General features: G+C 42.2%; 1 protein-coding gene across 1 annotated transcript; it reads left to right on the forward strand.

The window, feature by feature from the left end:
* The first annotated feature begins 5,358 nt into the window (after nucleotides 1–5,358).
* On the forward strand, nucleotides 5,359–16,164 carry LOC124142315 (toll-like receptor 4). Its single transcript, XM_046510725.2, has 3 exons — nucleotides 5,359–5,858; nucleotides 10,142–10,236; nucleotides 10,569–16,164. The coding sequence occupies exons 2-3, from the start codon at nucleotides 10,222–10,224 to the stop codon at nucleotides 13,080–13,082; spliced, it is 2,529 nt and encodes an 842-aa protein (XP_046366681.2). The 5' UTR covers nucleotides 5,359–5,858; nucleotides 10,142–10,221; the 3' UTR covers nucleotides 13,083–16,164.
* Nucleotides 16,165–25,747: the final 9,583 nt, after the last annotated feature.

Consider the following 25,747-nt stretch of genomic DNA (forward strand, 5'->3'; position numbering starts at 1 on the left):
GTGTGTGCAGGTGAGATGCAATGCTGCATGTCATGTGTGTGTGCAGGTGAGATGCAATGCAGGATGTTGTGTGTGTACAGGTGAGATGCAATGCAGCATGTCGTGTGTGTGCAGGTGAGATGCAATGCAGCATGTCGTGTGTGTACAGGTGAGATGCAATGCAGCATGTCGTGTGTGTGCAGGTGAGATGCAATGCAGCATGTTGTGTGTGTGTGCAGGTGAGATGCAATGCAGCATGTCGTGTGTGTGCAGGTGAGATGCAATGCAGCATGTTGTGTGTGTACAGGTGAGATGCAATGCAGCATGTTGTGTGTGTGCAGGTGAGATGCAATGCAGCATGTCGTGTGTGTGCAGGTGAGATGCAATGCAGCATGTCGTGTGTGTGCAGGTGAGATGCAATGCAGCATGTTGTGTGTGTGCAGGTGAGAGGCAATGCAGCATGTCATGTGTGTGCAGGTGAGATGCAATGCAGCATGTCGTGTGTGTGCAGGTGAGATGCAATGCAGCATGTTGTGTGTGTGCAGGTGAGATGCAATGCAGCATGTCGTGTGTGTGCAGGTGAGATGCAATGCAGCATGTCGTGTGTGTGCAGGTGAGATGCAATGCAGCATGTTGTGTGTGTACAGGTGAGATGCAATGCAGCATGTCGTGTGTGTGCAGGTGAGATGCAATGCAGCATGTCGTGTGTGTACAGGTGAGATGCAATGCAGCATGTTGTGTGTGTACAGGTGAGATGCAATGCAGCATGTCGTGTGTGTGCAGGTGAGATGCAATGCAGCATGTTGTGTGTGTGCAGGTGAGATGCAATGCAGCATGTCGTGTGTGTGCAGGTGAGATGCAATGCAGCATGTCATGTGTGTGTGCAGGTGAGATGCAATGCAGGATGTTGTGTGTGTGCAGGTGAGATGCAATGCAGCATGTCGTGTGTGTGCAGGTGAGATGCAATGCAGCATGTCGTGTGTGTACAGGTGAGATGCAATGCAGCATGTCGTGTGTGTGCAGGTGAGATGCAATGCAGCATGTTGTGTGTGTGTGCAGGTGAGATGCAATGCAGCATGTCGTGTGTGTGCAGGTGAGATGCAATGCAGCATGTCGTGTGTGTGCAGGTGAGATGCAATGCAGCATGTCGTGTGTGTGCAGGTGAGATGCAATGCAGCATGTCATGTGTGTGTGCAGGTGAGATGCAATGCAGCATGTCGTGTGTGATAATAAAGTCTGGACCAGCCAATTCAGTGATTGACATCTTGAGCATCAGTCTATGGATATGGAATACGCAGTTTACATCGACCAAATCAGCAAGCCTGATCCCACCCCCCCCCCCCCCCCCCCCCATAACCCCATAATTCCAGCTAAGGACTGTTATTCAGCATTATGAGATGACTTCGTTTGCGAGTACATACCAGATAAAGCGGCTTGTGTTTACAATGGTGACGTCAGCACTACAAATCAATTAAGTAGTCGTGTAATGTTAGTCTTTTACATCCAGATGGTTTTCTTTGCGGTTGTATGCCAAACACCAGAATCTGTGGTGAGGTTAGAACTCATGATGGCTAACGATGTGGAATAAAACCCAGGGCCAGTAACGATGTCTCATCTCCAGACCGCGACATTATTGCTGTTGAGTGTCGATAGGCTTGAAGCTTTCAGTGGACGGAACAACGTATATTATTTGGGTATACGGGAACAAAAAAAGCTCAGTCAGTGTAGCGCCAGCGCAGCATACCCAGGGAACCAAGCTGCAAAAAGCTAAGCTTATGAGACATGCAAGGACGGCGTCCTCACAACGCTAAACGTTCATGTCACGGTGAAGACACGGATAAAGAACGACATTTAAGGGATCATTGTATTGGAACAAAATGCACAGATTGGTTGGTTGGTTGGCTGTTTAACGCTGCACTCAGTAATATTCCAGCTATATGACGGCGGTCTGTAAATAATCGAGTCTGGACCAGACAGTCCAGTGATTAATATCATGAGCATCAATCCACGCAGTTGGGATCGATGACATGCATCAACCAAGTCAGCGCGCCTGACCACCCGGTCCCGTTAGTCGCCTTTTACGATAAGCATAGTCGCCTTTTACGGCAAGCATGGGTTGCTGAAGACCTATTCTACCCCGGATCTTCACGTGTCTGAGGTGAGGTGAAATGGGGTTTAATGTGGCGTCCGAGATTTGTACTTATAAAGCGACGTTTATGCATGTGAAAAGCACAGAAAGCCAAGAGAACACGCCCTTTCTTTGCCAAGTTTGCCAATAGATAGAGGACAAGATTTAAGCCTTTAAGGCATCCAAGATATTTCAATGTAACATTTCAAATCATCTAACGAAGCGAAGGGGCGGTCGAGTGGTTAAAGCGTTCGCTCGTCACGCCGAATCCCGATATAGGTACAATGTGTGAAGCCCTTTTCTGGTGTTTCCCGCCGTGATATTGCTGGAATATTGCTAAAAGCGGCCCCACAGTGTTTTGGTTCCTGTTTCCGCTTTGGTTATACATTCTTACTACTCTGAACTGCAAAAGAAACGTCACCATGGATAGATATATGAGAAACCTTATTTGTCAAAACTCTGTAATCATACTTTGAGACATATTAAAAAGATGAAACTTGGCAAAACTGATCATCAAGGTTGAAATTAGTGTCATATGTCGTTAAAGTGAAACACAACACAAGTCTCTGGGAAAATGGCATCACCAGTCAGTATCTCGTGTGTCCGCCATGTGCATTGATGACTGCGGTGCAACGTCGATACATGGAATGGATGAGGCGGTTGATGAAGGCACTTGAGCCCACACGCTGAGGAACGCCTGACGCAGTTCAGCTGCAGTTGTCGGCCTTGGTCGGACGTCATTCAGCCGTCTTTGAATCTCGTGCCACAGGTGCTCAATGGGATTTAAATCGGGACTGAGGGCAGGCCACTGCATGGTTCTGATGCCATTCTGCTGGAGGAAGTCTCTTGTTGCTCTCGCAGTATGGGCACGGGCGTTATCATGCTGAAACTCGTGGTTGCGGCGACGTGCCAAATGAGGTATTGCGTGTGGTCTCAAGACTTTATCAATGTACCGAGCTGCTGTGACACCATTGCCTCTCCTTGGACCGATGTTCTGGAAGACCACAGGGCCGACCATCTGTGCAAGACCAATTCCACCCCACACCATGATGCTCAGACCATCCAACGAGTGTTTCTCAACAACACAAGCTTCCGAATAACGTTCCCCACGGCGTCGCTGTGTTGCCCAAAGAAGACGGCCCCGGCGATGACGTGGTGTCAGAATGGGTCCTCGATGTGGCCTGTGACAGTGGAGGTGTCTGCTCGCAATCGGCGAAGCACGGTTTCCACACTAATGTGTCGCTGGTGAGCCCCCATGGTCTGTCGAGCAGTTTCCGCAGCAGAAACAAAGCGATCTTGAAGATCTTGTCGCACAATCAGACGATCCTGACTTCGGGTAGTGACCCTTGTCCTTCCACTACGTGATCGGTCATCTGTAGCGTTGGTGGTCTTGTAACGTTGCTGGAGTCTGTGTATGGTCCTTACGTGCACTTGAAATGCATTGGCTACTTGCCGGGCGGTTTGTCCAGCTTGCAATCGTCCAAGGGCTTGGTGTGGCTGATTTCTTGTCAATCTTGGCATGTGGTAGCAATTCAATAACGAATGAATGTTATCCGATCTGGGTGGATTTTTATAGGGCAAGAAATGGGGGGACGCATGTGGAATGCAATTTGCACGGAACTCACGTGCATCGGGTTACCATGGCCGTTGCCGTGATGCGTTTGGGCGATCGGTTTTATTGTCATCTGCTTTGTTTTTTTATCATCAAGATTCAGATCCCGGACAAGGTAATGTTAAATTTTACAAACTTTGACAAAAAATTCCCAGATTTTTTAAATGACAACTTTTCATGCAAAGTTATTTTGGGTGACGTTTCTTTTGCGGTTCAGTATATATTTTAGACTTGAATACATCGAAACTCAAAACGAAGACTCACCATGATGTCTAACAATGTATTAAAGTCAGAGTGCATAGTATTGGAGAACGTTGAAATGGTATCTGTATACTAGTATACAAAACGGTTCATCTAATATATAACGTCAATGCAAGACAATAACCAGTCTATATTATCCACCGAAACAGATTTCTTTCCGCGTAATGGACCCCATAGCTGTGTATATGAAGGGACCACTGAAAATCAGTAACGACAAAAAGGATTCGCCAAAAGGGTAAGCATGTCCTGCCCTACCAGTAGCACCATTCACACAATTTGCATAAAAAAGTAAGTATAATTGAACTCCTACCATGCGACGTCGGCCTGTAAACAAACCCGACTATCATGCTATATATGGACAAGAAACTCCTGTGACGCGATAGTGCAGAATTGGCTTTTTACGAAAGTTCATATTTATAGAAGTTCATTCTTTGAGTGAGGGCCAAACTTTGTAACATCGTCAATTCTTATAATTCTCTAAAACACTACTTGATTTCTCATATGTTTTTTATACAATAATTCAGCACGCGTTCAGCCGCAAGCTCCGACGTTCATACTCACTCTATGAAGGTTCATACTCCAATGAACTCACACAAAGTGAAAGTCAATTCTTAAATAAACTCTTCAAATTAATATATATATTGTTGGGAGCGCATATTCGAATCTCCAGAAATAATGACGTCATGATGGAACATCGTGAAATAAACGACGCTTCGTTCTTCATTGTTTTTTTCCGAGTTATCGCGTAGCTATCTTATATTTATATTATACACGAATCCCAAGATGCTTTAAGACCCGCATATTCAACTATTGATCACATTTTCACGTTACAGGCAGCCACACAAAGATACCTCCAAAAACTAAGGGTAGATTTTACAGCATCTTCGTTGACTTCTAAAAAACATTTGATACAGTCAATCACGAAGCTTTATTGAAGAGTTTGAGAAGGGTAGGTCTTAAAGGCAACTTTATTAAATTACTTGTATCTATGTACTCTAATCTATCAGCATGTGTAAAAACTACAGCCGGGTTACCTTAAGTGCGACGTGGGAACTTGTCAGGGATGTGTCCCAAATTATTTAGCATCTTTCTAATGAATTCACATCTGACCTGGAGGAGAATGGTGGGGAAGGCATCTTTATATCAGCTGACTTTCCAAATAATTTTGCTTTGCGCTATGCAGATGGTGTATCTTCAATGGCTGATTTTGCTTTACAATTAAAAAAAAGAAAAGAAATGTGTTATATACATTTTGTGATTCTATAGGATAGCTATAGAACACCAACAATCATAAGATTGAATTTTTGCAAAACAATCAGCCATGACTAATTAACCATAGTCTTCTTAATATTGCATATATTTGCATTTTAACCTGATTTATTTAGAGCGTATTGCCATGATCTGCCACGCGCTTTCGGCGTGATGGTCACATACAACTGAATAGGGCCATAAATAAATCAATTACATATTAAGCAAAAATCGGTGGATTGTTTTAAAATCACCTACGTCTCTACAGTTAAATTATGTTTTAAGTAAGTAGTGAGAAAAGTTCAACATTACCTCCCAATTGCAGCAGATATCACATGCGGCCCCTATAGTGGTCAAGAGGGAATATTGCTTAAACACGCGAAAGCGATGGAGCGATAGAGCGAGAAAGCGAGAAAGCGATGTCCCCTCTCGGCCACCATACGTCCGCGAAGAGCGCTGAGTGAGCGCGCAGAAAGCGCCGCGGCCTATTGAATGCATACCAGTCTAGCACAAAACAGGCGTTCTCTCAATCACACGTCTCGCCGTTCGGGGTACGAACGAAGTTCACGCGTCCGTTTCATATGCTGTGCAACCCTTGCTGAGTTACTCTATTAAGTGACTTTTCATGTGGTAAGTAAAGCTTCATTGATTATATTCTCTTTATTGATAATATTTTGGTATATAAGGCATATCGATGATAAAAACAATAGATAATCACAGTCAGTGAGCCATTCATCCACTCAAACTATCACCAGAAAGTATATATTATCAAAATATCGCATTGTGGCGTTGTCGCCCATTTTAACGCCTTTTTTACACATTTGATGGGGCGACAATACGACAAAGCGACATATCTGGAGCCCCGTGAAGAATCCGGGATAGAATAGGTCTTCAGTAACCCATGCTTGCCGTAAAAGGCGACTAACGGGATCGGGTGGTCAGGCTCGCTGACTTGGTTGATGCATGTCATTGATCCCAATTGCGTGGATCGATGCTTATGATATCAATCACTGGACTGTCTGGTCCAGACTCGATTATTTACAGACCGCCGTCATATAGCTGGAATATTGCTGAGTGCGGCGTTAAACAACAAACCAACCAAACCAACCCTAAGTGGTGTATGTGTATTGTGCTAGGACTCAAACCCACAATCATAGTTTTCTCACATACAGCAATTTGCGCCGTCTGAAACGACAGAGCCAACCGTGTGTCCTAATCGATTTGAAAAGATGTCGGAAACCGGAATGAAGTTAAATAGAAATGCAAAGCGCTTGTTTCTAGCAGTGAAAAGACGTTCGGTTAATAAAAACCGACAAACACAATAACGATATATGAACTAAAGCAACGACGACAGATTTGTTTTAAGTTTGTGAAAAGCAACCCACATTGCCATTGTTTTAGAACCACTGAAGCGAACAAAAAGACCATTTCGGCGCATGCGTAAATTAAATTATTTACTACGCATGCGCACCATTATTCGAAAAGAGCGACAATGCGTCATTTTCAAAATTTTAACGCCTTTTTCGCACATTTTTGATGGGGCGACAACGCGACATATACAGAAAGAATAAAGTTAAGAACACCCTAATATATTTCATTATTATATATATCTCTAAAAGCAGTATATCCAAACGTTAAAATTGCTTTCTTAAGCTCGGTTTTAAAGTTATTCCACAACATTGTGTGACCATGGCACGAAGGCGATTATCAAACGCCACAAGATGGCAAATAATCGGCATGCATAACGCAGGAATGTCTTGTAATGCCATTGGTCGGAATTTGGGGTATCATCACACTGTCGTAAGCCGTTTAGTCGAGAAACATGCTCAGACCGGTGATGTACAGGACCATCCCAAATCCGGTAGACCTTCTGTGATGACACATCGCGAAGACAGGGACCTTCGTCTCATACGCCGAGAACCCTTTTTAACAAGTACTCATCTCAGACGACTGGTAGCTGTGGTTGCCCAATCGTCGCACCAGAACCGCCAGGAACCGGCTGAAAGCAGCAGGACTGAGGGCTAGACGAGTCATAAAGCGTCCCTTGTTGAGAGATCACCACAAAGCTGCTCGTTTAGCATGGTGTATTGCGCGACAGAACTGGAATCTGAGAACTTGGAGACGGATCCATTGGTTAGACGAAAGTTGCTTTCTGCTCCACGTCACACCCCAAGGAACATTAAACTGACTGTTGCATACGGCGGGGGCTCGGTAATGATTTGGGAGTGTATCTCTCATGATTGCAGGTTGGATTTGGTCAAAAACAGTACTTGTGTTACCATGATTTTTTGTCAGTAAATTTCAATCACAACTCACCAATATCATCTTTATTTGTTGTCAAATGTTTGTTCTACCCGATGACATTGGTATCGCCCAGCTCCTGTGGTCAGTCATCCCATGCCATGATTTTTGCCATTTGTCATTGTTCAGAAATAGGGGTGTGCTTAACTTTTTTCTTTTTTCATAATTGAAACACTTTTTGAAGATCAATGTACACAATGTTCAAAACATTAATCGTGTCACCTAGACAGACAGGGGTACAGAAAATGTCAGTATCGGTTTTGCCCACCACGTACATCAATCACCGCTTGACACCGACGACCCATAGATGCAATCAAGTTGTCAATAACACGCTGTTGGATGTGCTGCCATTCATGCTGAAGTGCATCAAGAAGCGCCGGAAGTGTTTGGGGCGGTGGATTCCTTCTGCGAACGCGTCGATCCAACTCGTCCCACAGATGCTCAATCGGGGACAAATCTGGTGACCGGGCTGGCCAAGGTAATGTCTGGATGTTGTTGTGCTATAAGAAGTCCTGACAAACACGTGCAATATGCGGTCGAGCGTTGTCCGGGCTGGAACTGTCCGCCATGAACGTTGACGTGAGGAAGATCGTAAGGCTGAAGGATCAAGTCTGTGTAACGCACACCTGTCAATGCACCTGCCACATGCACGAGAGGCCTCCTACCACCGTGATGAATTCCGGCCCATACCATGACACTCCCGCCGCCAAATGGGACAACCAGCTGCACACAGTTGGGGGCGTAACGTTCACCCCGACGTCTTTAGACACGTGCGCGCCCATCAGCACGTGTGAGTACGAAACGGGACTCGTCAGTAAACAGTACATTTCTCCACCTTGCACGTGCCCATCTAACCCTCTGTTGGCACCAAAGCAGACGGTCCGCCAGATGACGTGGGGTCAATACATGACGTCGAACAGGTCTTCGTGCAAAACGTCCAGCCTCCCTCAGTCTGTTGCGTACCGTTTGATCTGATATCCTGCGTACCCCAGGGATCTGTGTGGTTGTAGACGTGGCTGTGGTAGTGCGTTCTCGGAGGTGTCGCAGCCGGATGTATCGATCTTGAGATTAGGTTGTCGCCCTTGGTCTTCCTGACCTTGGTCTGTCGTCAACTCTGTTGGTGTTGTTGTATCGGGTCTACAGTGCGGAGATTGTCTGTCTGGATACGCCAAAGTGCCTGGCCACTTCTTGCTGAGTTGCTGCAGCTTGTAATCTCCCAATGGCGTTGGTCCGTTGAGCTGCATCCATCCTGGGTCTTGGCATTCTGTCACCGCCTTTACTGCCGTTATAAGGACTGTATGAACAGCCGTTGATGTGGATTTGTATACCCATTCAGCAGGGGGGCCTGCATGCCTAAATGCAGGATTCTGTGCTGCACGTTTTTACAGGCGGTTGCGTTTGGATGAAGCTGTAAAATTGATCCCCAAACGCTTCGTTTATGTGCTTTGCATGTGTTTTCGCGAATTATAGACACATCATCTTTCTGTTTGACTCATTTGGTTCTCATATAATGTAAATATTTTAGATTTGGCAAAAAGTGGTTTACATCTATGTCAAGTTTCTTTTTTGAGGAGTATATTTGTAAACATCGAATAATGTCCTTATAGGACTCAATACTGGCGTGTCGTTATTCGCTCTGGGGGGAGGGGGTGGGACATATCCTACACCAAGAGATCTGACTTGGTTGTGGTTCAGAGAAATTTGACAGCAAATCGCAACATGAATCAAAGCTCGTCTCACTGTAGACTACCTTCATAACGCCAACATCAACGTTTTGCCCTGGCCATCGAGATCTCCATATCCTACACCAAGAGATCTGACTTGGTTGTGGTTCAGGGATATTTGACAGCAAATCGCAACATGAATCAAAGCTCTTCTCACTGTAGACTACCTTCATAACGCCAACATCAACGTTTTGCCCTGGCCATCGAGATCTCCATATCCTACACCAAGAGATCTGACTTGGTTGTGGTTCAGGGAAATTTGACAGCAAATCGCAACATGAATCAAAGCTCGTTTCACTCTAGACTACTTTCATAACGCCAACATCAACGTTTTGCCCTGGCCATCGAGATCTCCAGATCTCAACCCAATCGAACAACTCTGGGATGAACTCAATCAACGTGTACGGCAACGTCAGATCACAACGCAGACACTCCCACTACTGGCCAACGCGTTACAAGCAGAATGGCGCATAATTCCGCAGGACAGAATTCGTACACTTATCCAGTTAGTGCCGAGGAGATGCAGAGCCGTGATTGCTGCCCGAGGCGGTCACACGAGATACTGAGTTCAGCGCCACCTTGTGGCCTTATGTGACATGACAATGAAATGCCTTTGTACAACGACAACATCTGACTATCATTTCATATTTGTATCTATGATATTAAAATATATCGACTTAATTAGGTACAATAAATTTCCTAAAAATGTACCTGTGCGCGAAGAGTGTACTCATGACCCACCCGACCCGTGTACCCGAGTTACCAGTCCCAACCCTAGCAAGGATGTATTGTTTGAAAGCATAATCAGGACAAGGCCATGTCCAATGAAACCATTTCCTTTGTGTGAAACTGAACTGACACACAAGGACGTTGGTTGTATTGTTTCAGGGAGATGACTTCGTCTCCATAGTGTTGCACATTGATACAGAAGGGGATACAACGAGGTGACTTGAACTCCGTGGCGCACAATGGCCATACTGCATGTGAGTACACCATTGAGATCAATCATTTCCTTACTCTTCTGTTTGGGGATGGGGTTGGGGGTAGGGATTATCATGACCAAAGAGATTGTTTCGCATTACCTCACGGAAACATACATCCCTCTCAGTTCTAGTTATTAGTTGTAAATATCAAGGGGGGCCGGTGGTGGGATATGTCATCTCCTGATGACTCTTTGTTACAATATTTTAGACTTGAATATGTCATGTCGAAAATCAAAACGTACTGTCATTTTGATGTCCAACAACCCTCCCACCCAGAAACTTGTATTATGTTTTGAATGAAAATGATACAATGTACATTTACTTTCTTTCAGGTGGCATCCATCATCTGTGTAATACCATTTGTTCTCAGCCTCTCCTCTGACGCTACACCCATATGCTCACCATGTAAGTGTGGTGAAATTCAAGGGCAGTTAATTGCCAACTGTTCAGGACTTGAACTGAGAAAAGTTCCCAAGCATCTTCCCCCTGAGATACGAAGCCTTGACCTTGGCTGCAACAAGATATATTCCCTCAACGGCCGCTTGAATCTATATCAATACCTGAGACATTTGAATATTTCAAATAATAAATTGATTCGTTTCCAAATCACAGATTTTTCAAAATTGTATCATTTGGAAATCTTGGATGTCCATTGTAATCGTCTGAACCTAGATGAACATGTTTACCCTATACATCTCTTTAGAGCACAAAGGAAACTCCAACAGCTGTTTGTTCACAAGAATTCTGCTATTCATGGAGCCAACCTGTCGTATCCAGACAAAACTTTCAGTGACTTGATCTCTCTTCAGACGTTGCACATTGATGGATTATTCAACCCAATGTTTGGAAAGGGATTTGGAAACATGAAACATCTCTCCCTTCTTTCTCTCGAAGGCAACTGTGACATGAGACACATACAAAATGAAACATTTCAATATTTGCCCAATATAACATTCTTATCCATGACAAATTGTTATGTCTTACAAATCGAGGCTGATGCGTTTAGTCCTCTCCAGAACATTCATACTCTTGACATATCCAAAAACAGTGCTCTTGGACTTACGAATGCAGGCAAAGGTCTCTACGGCCTGCGACACTCATCACTGAAGGTGTACAAAGCATGCCAGTTACATTGGCACCATGGTCAAACTGTTTTTGTGAGATATCAGGATTTGATGTATCTTCAGAATACATCCCTTGAAGAACTTTATCTGGATGATAACAGGATAGAACTCTTTGATAATATCTTACTAACGTACTTGCCAAAGACGCTTAGAATACTGTCAGTGAAACACAACACGTTTTTCTTTGGCATTTACCTGTTAGAAATGTCAGTTTTATCAATTGAATGGGCTGATATATCTCAGCAGCACTCGTCATATATTGAAACGTTTGGGGATGCTTCTCAGCGGTTAGAAAGAGTAAAGAGAATTGCCTATTCAAAGAAACAGTATATGTCATCATTAGAACATAGAGGCACTGACGAAGATAATTTTTATTACCATGGTCATGACTCAAGGTCAAGTCACAAAAAATTGTACATTCCCCCAAATTTGACATTCCTTAATTTTAGCATTTCAAAATTGGCTTTTACCATCCCTCAGTTGGAACTGGGTCCAAACAGTTTGAAAACAATAGATTTGTCAAATAATTTTTTAACACGGTGGGAGGGACCACTTTCAGGGCTAGACAGCTTAGAATATTTTGATCTTTCTCACAACCATTGTGAATATATTGCGAATGATTTCTTGCTGAACCTCAGTTCCATTTCTGTTTTTAATGCTAGTCATAACAATTTGGGTCTCGGACTAGGTAATAGCAGTTTAAGTCAATTTCATAATCTGAAACATCTCATTCTGTCTCATAATCAGATTGCCAATTTACCAAGTGAAATATTTAAGAATTTGACGTCTCTTCAATATTTAGACCTAAGCAGTAATTCCCTGAAAACATGGGATGCCAACATTTACAGAATGTCAAATTTGATGATAATAGATCTTTCAAGAAACGCCTTTGTGGATATTCCCAAGTTTCTTCGCTCACAACTTGATAAACTATCACCCCTCAAAGTGAAACTCTTCCTTCACGGTAACTCCTTACAGTGTGACTGTCAAACGTTATTGTCACTGAAATGGATGGAATCAAAAGAGACAAAGGTAGTAGAGCTGTTCAATCTGACATGCACATCGATAGACAATAGAGAAATGAATATGACAAATCTACGAGACATTGTTTTGAACCTAGAGAAAAGATGTGCTTCATTTGTCGGTTTAACGATCGGACTACTCAGCGTTGTAGTGTTAGCCTTGGCTTTAGCGTTATTTGGGTTAATGTACCGTTATAGATGGAAACTGAGGTATGCTTTCTATTCAATTTGGAACAAGCACCAGGGGTATCTCTCGGTTAACAATAAAGAGCAAGAATTCGAGTTTGATGCTTTTGTCTCATATGCTGATGAAGATCGTACTTTTGTTGTAACGGATATGAGGCAGATTCTTGAAGAGCAAGAGAGACCGGAGGACAATTTCATTCTGTGCATCCACCATAGAGACTTTCTTCCAGGAGAAGCCATCGCGGCCAACATCCTGAAAGCCATCAGTTCCAGCAGAAAGACTGTGGTGATCCTGACCAGGAACTTCCTGAAGAGCTACTGGTGTAGATACGAGATGGAGATGGCCAAGATGGAGAGTATCTACACTGGAAGGAACACCTTGCATGTTGTAGTCATGGAGGACATTCCTGTGAAGGATCTTCCTGTGGATATAGTGGAGGTGATGAGACGGGACTCGTACGTGGAGTTCACAGATGACATGGAGGGGAATGCACAGCTTAAAAAGGGGTCTTAGGGCCTGAAAACTGAATACCATGGAATACTGATACAGTAAACTACGGTTATAACGAACTCAAAGGGACTACTAATTTTAGTTCGTTATAACCGTAGTTCGTTATAAGTACATATACAGCATGACTACAGCAAGTAGTCGGGACCAAAAAGTAAGTTCGTTATATCCGTCAGTTCGTTATAAGCGTGTTCGTTATAACCGTAGTTTACTGTACTTGTTTTGTATATAAATGGTGTTCCCAGTTCCCAGGACTGTTACGTACTTCCTATAACCACAAGATGTCAGTTCAATCTATAATAAAGAGAAGGGATTAACAACTTTTATGTAACATCTTGATATAATGCAAACGCTTGTGTTTGTCCGGAACTTGCAGACTTTGCTAAAAAAACAATATGTGAAATGACTTCCTCACCGATAACATCTATCTAAAACTTGGGTGTAGACATTTGGGCATGAAGTAGGCATCCCCATGGGCACCAATTGTGCTCCCCTCGTGCTCATCTTTTTCTTAATGCCTATGAATTTCTGCTAAGTCAAAACAAGGCAATTTTGCCGAGAAGATCTTCAGGCTTCAGGTATATCCATGATCTGATATCGTTCAATAACGGTCAAATAGGCAATTTTCTTCCACTGATTTACCCACAGGAGCTAGAAATAAGGGAGATCGGTGGGACTGCCTCGCCTGTTTCGCGTTTGGATCTGTGGATAAAGATTCAGAGTGACGAAAGACTCTCCACAGGACTAGAAGAGGGATGACTTCAACATTCCAATAGTCCTCTTTCCCTTTTTTATCGAGCAGTGTTCCAGCAGGTTTGAGGTGCAGTCAAGCATGCTCTTTTTACGAATATTTCGGAGAGCGTCGTACGACTCTTACTGACAGGTTATTGCAGCATTCAATGCCTCAGTTGATCTTTTATGGAGTTTTAAGGTGGATGTGTGTCGGAAATTTCCCTATTTTTATTGTACCATATGGTTCCACGTTTTTGTTTTTCAGGTGAGCAATTGACTTGCCTTTGCATGTATTTGTGACTGGTGACGCCAGTGGGGCAGGGTGCGCTCACTCTTTCGCGAACACCTGGTGTCATCACTGTTTGATAGCGATTCATAAACACATTCTTATGACACAGTCGGAATCGTACAATCGACTCGACTTTAAGCACAGGGGATTTCTTGTGACTATGGAAAGGGTTTTATTTTCTCATAAGCTGTAGGTACTAATCAGTCATTGACAATGATTAACATTAATGTGAATCGTCTCCTTACATCTTAACCTTTCCATACACTTCAAGGTTCTGCTTTTCAGAAAACAATAGACTGATAGATATCTTCTAAAAGAACCCCAAGAGACTTGTATATTATGGAAGGGGATCTGTGCCAATATTACATTACGCTTCTGTCATAATTCATTATTGCATTGTGCCTTACGCGAACCGCCGTTATGAAAAATGGTATAATTCATTTTGCATTGATCATTGCGCCTGATGTAATTCTTGATGATGTTCTTCTTGTTGCTAAATATCTACAGCGATTTTGCTTAGTCAAATGAATGATGAATGCTATTATGAATGATGTAAAAGTTATACTGACGCACTCATGATTTCTTCACCCATTCTGCACTATTCGTAATTTTATATCATATCCTCGTTTCTTTGCGCCTATTTTACACGGAAGCCAAGGAGAGCCAAATAATGAAACTGTTTCTACATACACCGTTATCTAAGCATCAAACTCCATAGAAACGGTAGATTTGTATCAGCAATTAAAATGTCAGTAGAAACTGCAATCAAAGCAATGTTTTCATTACTTAAGAAAGCACGGAATATCCGTTTAACCGTGGATTGTACTTTATCAGCATTTGAGGGGTTTGAAATTTAAAAGCTTTCATCTTTACTTTGATTTTTGACTCAAATTTCATGACTTATGCGAATTTGGAAGAGAACCTTCATGAAGAACAATTTACCAATTTTGGCATTAAAATGCAACAAATAATGACACGCTCTAAATATCAAACTTATTGTACAAATCTATTATTTCAAATGGCTCATTTTCTTGTGTTAAGTTACGATGTATATTATTTGTCATATATTATACGAGTGTGGCCTTCAGGCGGTTTTCAATAATCCACAAAATTTGCAAAGTTTGGCGTAGTTCTATCTATTTCTGTCAAAATCTATTTATTAACCTATTTTATGTAACTCACATGCTGTTAGGGACGAGTTTCACTATCTACTAGTATTTCGATGTGACGCTTTTCACCAACAGCGGATATTTTAATTTCATGGCCAAATCTATATCAATTAATAGTATTATCCTACATTTGTAAAGCAAATAAGAAATATTTTAAAAATGTCAACATATATTATATACAAATGTGAAACTGTGGACTCCTGTAACAGCATATTTTCGACTGCCGGTTAACTCATGTACCACTGCAGGTTAACTCATGTACCACTGCCGGTTAACTCATGTGCCACTGCCGGTTAACTCATGTACCACTGCCGGTTAACTCATGTGCCACTGCCGGTTAACTCATGTACCACTGCAGGTTAACTCATGTACCACTGCCGGTTAACTCATGTGCCACTGCCGGTTAACTCATGTGCCACTGCCGGTTAACTCATGTACCACTGCCGGTTAACTCATGTGCCACTGCAGGTTAACTCATGTGCCACTGCCGGTTAACTCATGTGCCACTGCCGGTTAACTCATGTACCACTGCCGGTTAACTCATGTACCACTGCCGGTTAACTCATGTACCACTGCCGGTTAACTCATGTGCCACTGCCGGTTAACTCATGTACCACTGCCGGTTAACTCATGTACCACCGCTGGTGAATTTTGAGAAATAAACTTGACATGACACCGAGTTATCGTTTCATCATGCCGCTTCCTTCTCATCAAGAATAACACATGCAAAATCTTTGGTAATGTCTCCAACAGGGTGTTATTTTTAGCCACTTGAAGTAATGTCATGGCGCAAAACCTTGCAGATTTAGGGTATTTGATAGTTTTTTTGTTTGTTTTTGTTTAACGCCGCACTCAGCAATATTCCAGCTACATCACGGTGGTCTGTAAATAATCGAGTCTGGACCAGACAATCTAGTGATTGACATCATGAGCATCGGTCCACGCAATTGGGATACGATGACATGCATCAACCAAGTCAGCGAGTCTGACCGCCCAATCCCGTTAGTCGCCTCCTATGACAAGCAAAGTCGCCTTCTACGGCCAGCATGGGTTGTTATTCTACCTCGGATCGTCACAGGTCCAACCCCATTGGAACAACGTCTCTGTGAAACATGTGATGTCTCAGAAGATGAACAACATTATGTACTGTATAAAATATTGTCTTGTATAAAATACAACCAAGAAAGAGAAGCAAAAATAATCCTCAATCTGTTAAAAGGAACAGTTCTTAATAATTTTACCAACTTCCAAGATCTGGTCTCGTCAACAATTATAAACAAATTCCTTGTATGTACAACATTACCATAGTTTTTCTCAATTCTCATATTGTTTCCATATCATTGTAATACACTTGCTTTAATTTTTTGGGGTTAAAATGTACCTCCTTTGCATATTGAATGGACGCGTGTGTTTTAATTGCACTTATTCTGCATATATTTTGAAGTTTGTGATAGTGTAATACTGCCAGTGTTTCTTCATTGAATGTCACGCAGTACATATCTCATCTGAAACATCTTTGTTGTATGATAGTTTCTTATAGTTGTGTACAGGGACACGGTTGGCCCAATCGCCTAAGGCGCTGCATTTCACTATGCAGAGTTGTGTCCCTTAGGCAATCCAGGAACCTATGACAGTGTGTTTGCATCCCGGTTCGCTCCGATTATGTTATCGGAACAACAGTCGGTCACTCGCACTCAGCCACTGCCGGGGTCCCGTCTGTGCTATCAAAATGGTTCGGTTTTCTGATCTATCAGGTGAATTTATTTCATGTCCGTACCATTTTGGAAGAAGGAAATCAGAGACATTCATGTTAACTGTACCACCCTATACTGAAGACGTGAAAATCAAGAAACTCAAGTCTGCTTGCATGTCAGTGACAGCTTCGAACGATCGAAGGGCAAGGTCACCACCGGAATAAGAAAAGACAACCGTGATCTGCTCACAGCGTTTTACGCTAGAGATAGGGAATGTGCGTTATTGTTCATATTTGGGATATTTTGGGCCACTTAATCAGAAGTCAGACACACCTCTAAATAGTTTTCGAATGATTTGTATAGGAAATGTTTACTTTGGGTGATCGGATTGTGCAGTCGTGAACAAACAACGGGACCAAACAACTCCTAAACAGTGCCACAAAATATGCCCCGAAGGGGACACTGATGGCACAACCGGATCACCCCAAGTCTAGATATCTGTCCAGATAGTGCAAACTGACTTCATATCACCACGCTTATCCTTTTACGTTAAATCAAATTGAAAGTTGTGAAAGTGGATGGGTGCGTCACGCTCATGGAGACCCTCTATCTATTGATCGGTAGTCGTATCATGTACAATGTAAATGGATATAGCTCGATTACATAATGTCTGTTGAAGCTCTATGCATAACTTATATTGAATGCAAACCGAATTTGATGCGTGTGACTGTCTTGTTTGGTTTAATAAAGTGCTTGTAAATATCTCTCTTTCTCATGAGATTGTTTCAGTTCTGTCTTGTAGTTGCAAAATGAATGACGTCTCGCAATTTTTTATGAATGAAAAAAGTAGTCCCGGTGTGACAGAGGTCACGGTTATCCAATCAAAACGAATAAAACAAGGTCAACCTTGTACGACACACGTGTGCCATAAGGATTTAGTATCTTACCACCTGCATCTTCACCACGTGGTGGGTATGGACCATTTGGAACTGACAAATATTTTCGGCTGACAGTCACTCCTGTCTACTGACATGAAAGGGATTATGTGAAACCACACGGTAAATCAGCCATCTCGGACCATATCGGCAACTGCCAAAATCACTGCATCAATTTGGAAAACTAGCAAAAGCAGAGGATTGTACAACACTAATCTTACATGTGTTATCATCTGCATATAGTACATACATCATTTGTGACAAGTCACGTTTCTGCAGGTTTATAATGAGAAGGAGTATAAAACGTAAAAAGATTTAAAAAAGATATAACAGATCTTGGCATCACATTACCATAGCAAACAGAACTGCGTCACATCAGAAGCCAAGGCAATAAATCTTATATCAAGAAAAGTTATATACTCCAATTTGTCTTCTAAATGTCTGGTATATCGGTGTTAGACCACATTACGTTTTTCTTTATCTGGAAACAGATACCTGTTGACATGTTTCACCTGCTTTGTGATAGATAAAAGGCGAATCTAATTTCATAACGTGCTACGGCTTTATCGTGAGAGGAACAAAACTTTCCTCATTGCCTCCCCGGGCTTCATAATGTACACAATGAACCTAAACTACAAACAGGTTGTAGTTTTTAATGTTATTATTTGAGTTCAAAGAGTGTCATACGAGAATTTGTTCCAACATTGATTGACCAGGTTTAAAACACTCCAGGACGTAGTAAAGCCTTCATAATATTTTATGGAAGACCCGTGAAGGACACTTCCAAATTTGGCACATCCTCGACAAAAATGACGTATAATGCAATTCCTATTTTTCCTTATACCATATGGACTTATCTTTGCATGTATTTGTGATGGGTGCCATCTTTGGTGCAGGATACGCTCATCTTTTCGAGAACATCTGGAAGCATTACTAGTATATGGTGATTCATGAACCCCATCTTCCCGAGGCAAGTGAGTTAACTGACTATAAAAGTCCAGTTTCCACCCTTGCCGAACTAGGCTGGTAATATGGAGTTACATTTTGGCTGGACTAACGAGTCTGTGCATAGTCCAATCAAAATCGCGCACCGAAATCGAAATCCGGTTCGTAAAGTGTCATGCAGATTTCGGTCGACTGCAGGATTTGCAAAGCATGTGCACCGCTAACTCGTTGTCAACAGATATTTTCTAAATCTTTTCATGCTTTTAATCAAGGTGCTCACGTGATTTGATGCACTTCGCGATGTAAGACTCGTTTATCACAATATAGATCTTGATTATCAATCCGATCTTCTTGACTGGGCGCCACCGTTTTGTTTGAAGCAAATGCAAGTGATACGAGAGGTTGAATCTGATTGTTCAGTAGGAGAGGCATAGAAAGGACATAACTCGTAATAGCCACTGGTGGCGCTACGATCGAGCCCAGTAATTCCAGCCAAGTTCGGCAAGGGTGGAAACTGGACTTTTAAAGTCAGTTAACTCTCTTGCCTCGATGCATGAACACATGCTTTTGACATAGCCGGAATCTTACAATGGACTCTGGGGGCACGGGTGGCCCAGTCGTCCAAGGAGCCGCGATTCGCTGTGCAGACTTGCGTCCCTTGGACTCGCCAGAAATCTATGACTGTGGGTTCGAATCCCGGTTCGCCCCGATTATGTTTCTAGGTTTGTCAGCACCATACCCGTGCTCGTAGGTTTCACCGAAGTGGTAAACGTCTGAAACGTGCATCACTTCGGGCTTTCCTCCCACATTAAGCTGACACGCCGCGATTTACCTGGAGTACTGTTAAAGGCGGTGTTAAACCCAACTCACTCACTCACTCACTTACAATGGACTCTGATTATAACAGAGATTTCATTTGATTAGGGAAAGGGTTTTGTCGCTTTTATGTCCTATCTGGAACATTCAGATGCGCATTCAGTTATAAGATGTATTGATTCGGAATCTTTCGAATAACGTATCAAAGAATTTGTTCAATGTTGAAAGTGTTGATGTACAAAAAAACTTGGTGATAGTATATTATTTCAAGTTGTGTCCATTACTATCAACATCAAATTGGTCGTTATTAGATTTGTATCTCTCAAGATTTTGCTTGTATTATAGCTGCAAGGCTGTGTATAGAATAGATTATCATCAAGTTGTCCTTTTTCATATTGATCCTTAAGGTAATTAAGGTGGGTTGTTTTACCTAAAAGGTTCTATTCCAAGTTTGCAATATGTAAATATTGATTGATTATCTTGTGTATTAATTATTCTATTCTATATATTATGATAAATAACCATTTATCACCATTGCTTTGGTGGCTTCACCCAATATGATAATTGGTCGGTCAGCACAATACTTATGCTGTGTTGTTTTGGGGAAGTGGTAAATGTCTGCGTCCCAGTGAGTGTCCTCTTGTAATAAGCAGAAACGCCATGGTAGAAATGAAAGAATAATATTATTCAAAGCGACGTTAACTCAAGCACACTCACATATTTTCAGGGAAAACTGCGATTAAATATAAAGGAACAAAATTAATAATACTTTTCTTGTATCCTTTACCAAGGGTTCAGAAATTCATCCATTTTCTCTCCATTCTCAGAGACGTACACAATCTGACTATCTACGACGAAATACCGAGAATTGTAGATTATTCTCACCCGAGTTAATTTAGCTAGTTGTTATAAATTATGACACTAATAATTGTATGTAATTTTCAATTGACTAAACGCTGAGACCAAATCTAATTTTACTGCAGCTATCACGTTGCACATACTTTGTGCGATCCTGAGGTGAGAGTTAATAATTTTTTATATATATATATATAACAGAAGCACTCCATTACGCCAAGGTGACACACATACACAAACGCTAATATACGACGAACAGGATCCCCTGTTATCAGTAGTAAGGAAAATGTTACGAATTCTCGCGCAATCTCGCGTGACTGCTTTATATCTGTCAGGAAAATGATGACTGCAACTGTCAATTAATGTTATCTTTTTACCGGCGGCATCAGTGATTTCGTCAAAACCTAAATGTATTTATTTTCCTAGTCACATTTCAATTCACGCGCTCATTCAACTGTGATGGTCTCTGATACCTATGGAATACTGTGAGGGACATTCTGGCGTTGTCGACACGCCTCCACGCCCTCTTAACATGGGAGCATGGAGCTGAACTGAATGGCACACAGGATTTCTCACTGAGACTGAATGTCAGGAAAAGAACAACAGAGACGAATGTCGTTGTAACATTGATTGTAATCACTGTAATCAAGGATAAGTTGAGTGAGTGAGTGAGGCTTTACGCCGCTTTTAGCAGTATTCCAACAATATCACGGCGGGGGACACTGGAAATGGGCTTCACACATTGTACCTATGTGGGGGAATCGAACCCGGGTCTTCGGCGTGACGAGCGAACGATTTAACCCCAGGATAAGTTGAACAAACTCACAAAACGTAGGCGGTTCACATAATTTTGGCCTACAATTTTTATTGGATACAGGTGGAGAAAGTGCAGTGGTGAAATGCATACAAAGGAAAATCCAGCATAACATAAGAAGCTTCTTAAACCAGACATCCAATTCGTATTCCCTTCGTCATCTAATTGTTTTAGCATTTTGTAACATTGAAATGGGTACCTATGAGCTTCCATTATAAATAATGTTATCCAATATTTAACAACATGCGGCTGGCTATGAACATATATACTACAGCGACCAATTTCACTAAGAAGTGCCTCATTTGAAGCATATTTACCAATGCATAAAAATCGCTTCAAAGTATGAACCTTTTCAATGGATTCAAAATATTGAATGCACCATATTTCCGAGCCTATTACAAAATGGGTACAATTTTACAATCAAATATCGAATTTGCCGTGGAAAATGAGAAACATTTGTTTTCCTTAAAACAATTGTAAACACGAAACATTGCCTTTGATGTCTGAACCGTAAAGGTTTTGCAAGCCATGGCCTCTTATAAGTCTAATCAATTTAGAGTGTTTACTGTCACCCAACGTTTGTTGTTTGTTTGTTGTTTGTATGTTGTTTAACGTTGCACTCAGCACTATTCCAGCGATATGACGGCGGTCTGTAAATGATCGAATCTGGACCAGACAATCCAGTGACTGACATCATGAGCATCGATCTAAGCAATTTGGATATGAAGACATGCGTCAACCAAGTCAGCGAGCCTGACCACCCGATCCCGTTAGTCGGCTCTTACGACACGCATAGTCGCCCTTTACGGCAAACATGCCAAACGTATGTAACGTACTGTAAGAATGTTTTGAGACGGCCCCCTCACACTCTGATATTACCTTTGATGTGTGTGCAAGTATTTTGCTTGATAGCATCAAACGAAATGTTAAGTTTAACAACAAATCTTCCCAACCATGGTGTGACCGCAAATGTCGTTATCAAAGGTGAACAAATCAGATTAAAATGTAATGTCTTCTCCAAAAAGAAACACATAACCAGATTTTTAGGACCCATTTACTGCGCATCTACGATCATGATAAATGCTGACATAGTGCAAACGGGACTTCCGTGGCCATGTGTCGAATATGAAGACAGCCACGGCCTTATGCTTGCAAGATACCTGTGATCATTTGGTTGGAATCCCGGAATCATATTGATTATGATTATTGGGTTGTCTGCCCCACGTCCGTGCTCATGGGTTTTACCAAAGTGGTAAACATCACTTCGGGTTGCCCACCCTTGACAAGCTGATACGCTATTATATATCTGAATTACTGTTGAAAGCGGCGATACACCAAACTCACTCATTACACAGTAGACAATGCACGGGAAATGACAAACGTCAAGTGAATGAGGACAAGACAATACACGGGAAATGACAAACATCAAGTGAATGAGGACAAGACAACACATGGGAAATGACAAATGTCAAGTGAATGAGGACAAGACAATACACGGGAAATGACAAACGTCAAGTGAATGAGGACAAGACAACACATGGGAAATGACAAACATCAAGTGAATGAGGACAAGACAATGCACGGGAAATGACAAACGTCAAGTGAATGAGGACAAGACAATGCACGGGAAATGACAAACATCAAGTGAATGAGGACAGGACAATGCACGGGAAATGACAAACGTCAAGTGAATGAGGACAAGACAATGCACTGAAATGACAAACGTCAAGTAATGAGGACAAGACAATGCACGGGAAATGACAAACGTCAAGTGAATGAGGACAAGACAATGCACGGGAAATGACAAACGTCAAGTGAATGAGGACAAGACAACGCATGGGAAATGACAAACCTCAAGTGAATGAGGACAAGACAATGCACGGGAATGACAAACATCACGTGAATGAGGACAAGACAATGCACGAGAAATGACAAACGTCAAGTGAATGGGAACAAGACAATGCACGAGAAATGACAAACCTCAAGTGAATGAGGACAAGACAATGCCCGGGAAATGAAAAACGTCAAGTGAATGAGGACAAGACAATGCACGGGAAATGACAAACGTCAAGTGAATGGGAACAAGACAAAGAACGTGAAATGACAAACGTTAAGTGAATGGGAACAGGACACTGCACGGGAAATGACAAACGTCAAGTAATGAGGACAAGACAATGCACGGGAAATGACAAACGTCAAGTGAATGAGAACAAGACAATGCACGGGAAATGACAAACCTCAAGTGAATGAGGACAAGACAATGCATGGGAAATGACAAACATCAAGTGAATGAGGACAAGACAATGCACGGGAAATGACAAACGTCAAGTAATGAGGACAAGACAATGCACGGAAAATGACAAACGTCAAGTGAATGAGGACAAGACAATGCACGGAAAATGAGAAACGTCAAGTGAATGGGAACAAGAGAATGCACGGGAAATGACAAACGTCAAGTTAATGAGGACAGGACAATGCACGGGAAATGACAAACGTCAAGTAATGAGGACAAGACAATACACGGGAAATGACAAACGTCAAGTGAATGAGGACAAGACAATGCACGGAAAATGACAAAGGTCAAGTAATGAGGACAACACAATGCACGGGAAATGACAAACGTCAAGTGAATGAGGACAAGACAATGCACGGAAAATGACAAACGTCAAGTAATGAGGACAAGACAGTGCACGGAAAATGACAAACGTCAAGTGAATGGGAACAAGACAATTCAAGGGAAGTGACACACGTTGAGTAATGAGGACAAGACAATGCACGGGAAATGACAAACCTCAAGTGAATGAGGACAAGACAATGCACGGGAAATGACAAACGTCAGGTGATTGAGGACAAGACACTGCAAAGGAAATGACATAGGTCGAGTAATGAGGACAAGACAATGTACGGGAAATGACAAACGTCAAGTGAATGATGACAAGACAAGGCACGGGAAATGACAAACGTCAAGTGAATTGGAACAAGACACTGCACGGGAAATGACAAACGTCAAGTGAATGGGAACAAGACAATGCACGGGAAATGACAAACGTCAAGTGAATGAGGACAAGGCAATGCACGGGAAATGACAAACGTCAAGTGAATGGGAACAAGACAATGCACGGGAAATGACAAACGTCAAGTGAATGAGGACAAGACAATTCAAGGGAAATGACAAACGTCAAGTAATGAGGACAAGACACTGCACGGAAAATGACAAACGTCAAGTGAATGAGGACAAGACAATGTACGGGAAATGACAAACGTCAAGTGAATGAGAATAAGACAATTCATGGGAAATGACAAACGTCAAGTGAATGGGAACAAGACAATGCACCGGAAATGACAAAAGTCAAGTGAATGAGGACAGGACAATGCACGGGAAATGACAAACGTCAAGTAATGAGGACAAGACAATGCACGGAAATTGACAAACGTCAAGTGAATGAGGACATGACAATGCACGGGATATGACAAAGGTGAAGTAATGAGGACAAGACAATGCACGGGAAATGACAAACATCAAGTGAATGCGAACAAGACAATGCATGGGAATGACAAACGCCAAGTGAATGAGGACAAGACAATGAGACAAGAAAATGCACGGGAAATGACAAACGTCAAGTGAATGAGGACAAGACAATGCATGGGATCGATGCTCAAGACTCTATTATATACAGACCGCCGTCATATAGCTGAAGTCAGCGTTAAAGGACAAACAATCAAACAAACATTTATGTAGCAGGTTAGGGTGCTGCAAATCTCACTAGTAAGACCAACGCCTGCTGGGGGTGAGTTGTGACCAAGAAGCCACAAGTTTATTTTCAATACCAATATTTACCCTTTTGAGAGAAAGATGAAGTTGTGAAAACCCTTGTCACAATACGTGTGAAAATATTCGTCTCATGCCGTGACTGTCCAGAGAAAGCTGTACATAGTAGACTGACTTAGTGATTGTGTTAGTGTAAAAAAGCAGCACGAAAGAATACTCTCGACCCTTACAATAAACAAATGAACTGACCATCCCAAGTTCAGCTTGGAGCAAATAGGCTGGAAACTTGTACCGTAAATAATCTTATAAAAGACACCAATTACACTGTCTAACACCAATACCATATATATACAGATAAAGTATAAAAATGACACACGCTTCCCCTCCTCGACAAATGACGTCCTCGTCAATATAACTTTCCTCTTACCAGATTCACAAGAGCTTCTGATGCCTGGTCACATCTGCTTGCTACGACTCCTGTGGCTATGAGTGAACTAAGGTAATCTACTCTTGATTCCCAGTCTGACTTTGGTGTTGTCGTTGCTGCCATCACGTACTTCCCACTCGTCTGCCAGTGCGGTTTCATGCTTTCTCTCTGTGATCTCCTTAGTGGTGGGGTAGGTAGCATCCTCCTCCTCTGGTCTGTCATCAGG

Source organism: Haliotis rufescens, unplaced genomic scaffold, assembly GCF_023055435.1.
Source record: "Haliotis rufescens isolate VD_foot unplaced genomic scaffold, xgHalRufe1.0.p SCAF_2, whole genome shotgun sequence".
NCBI lineage: Eukaryota > Metazoa > Mollusca > Gastropoda > Lepetellida > Haliotidae > Haliotis > Haliotis rufescens.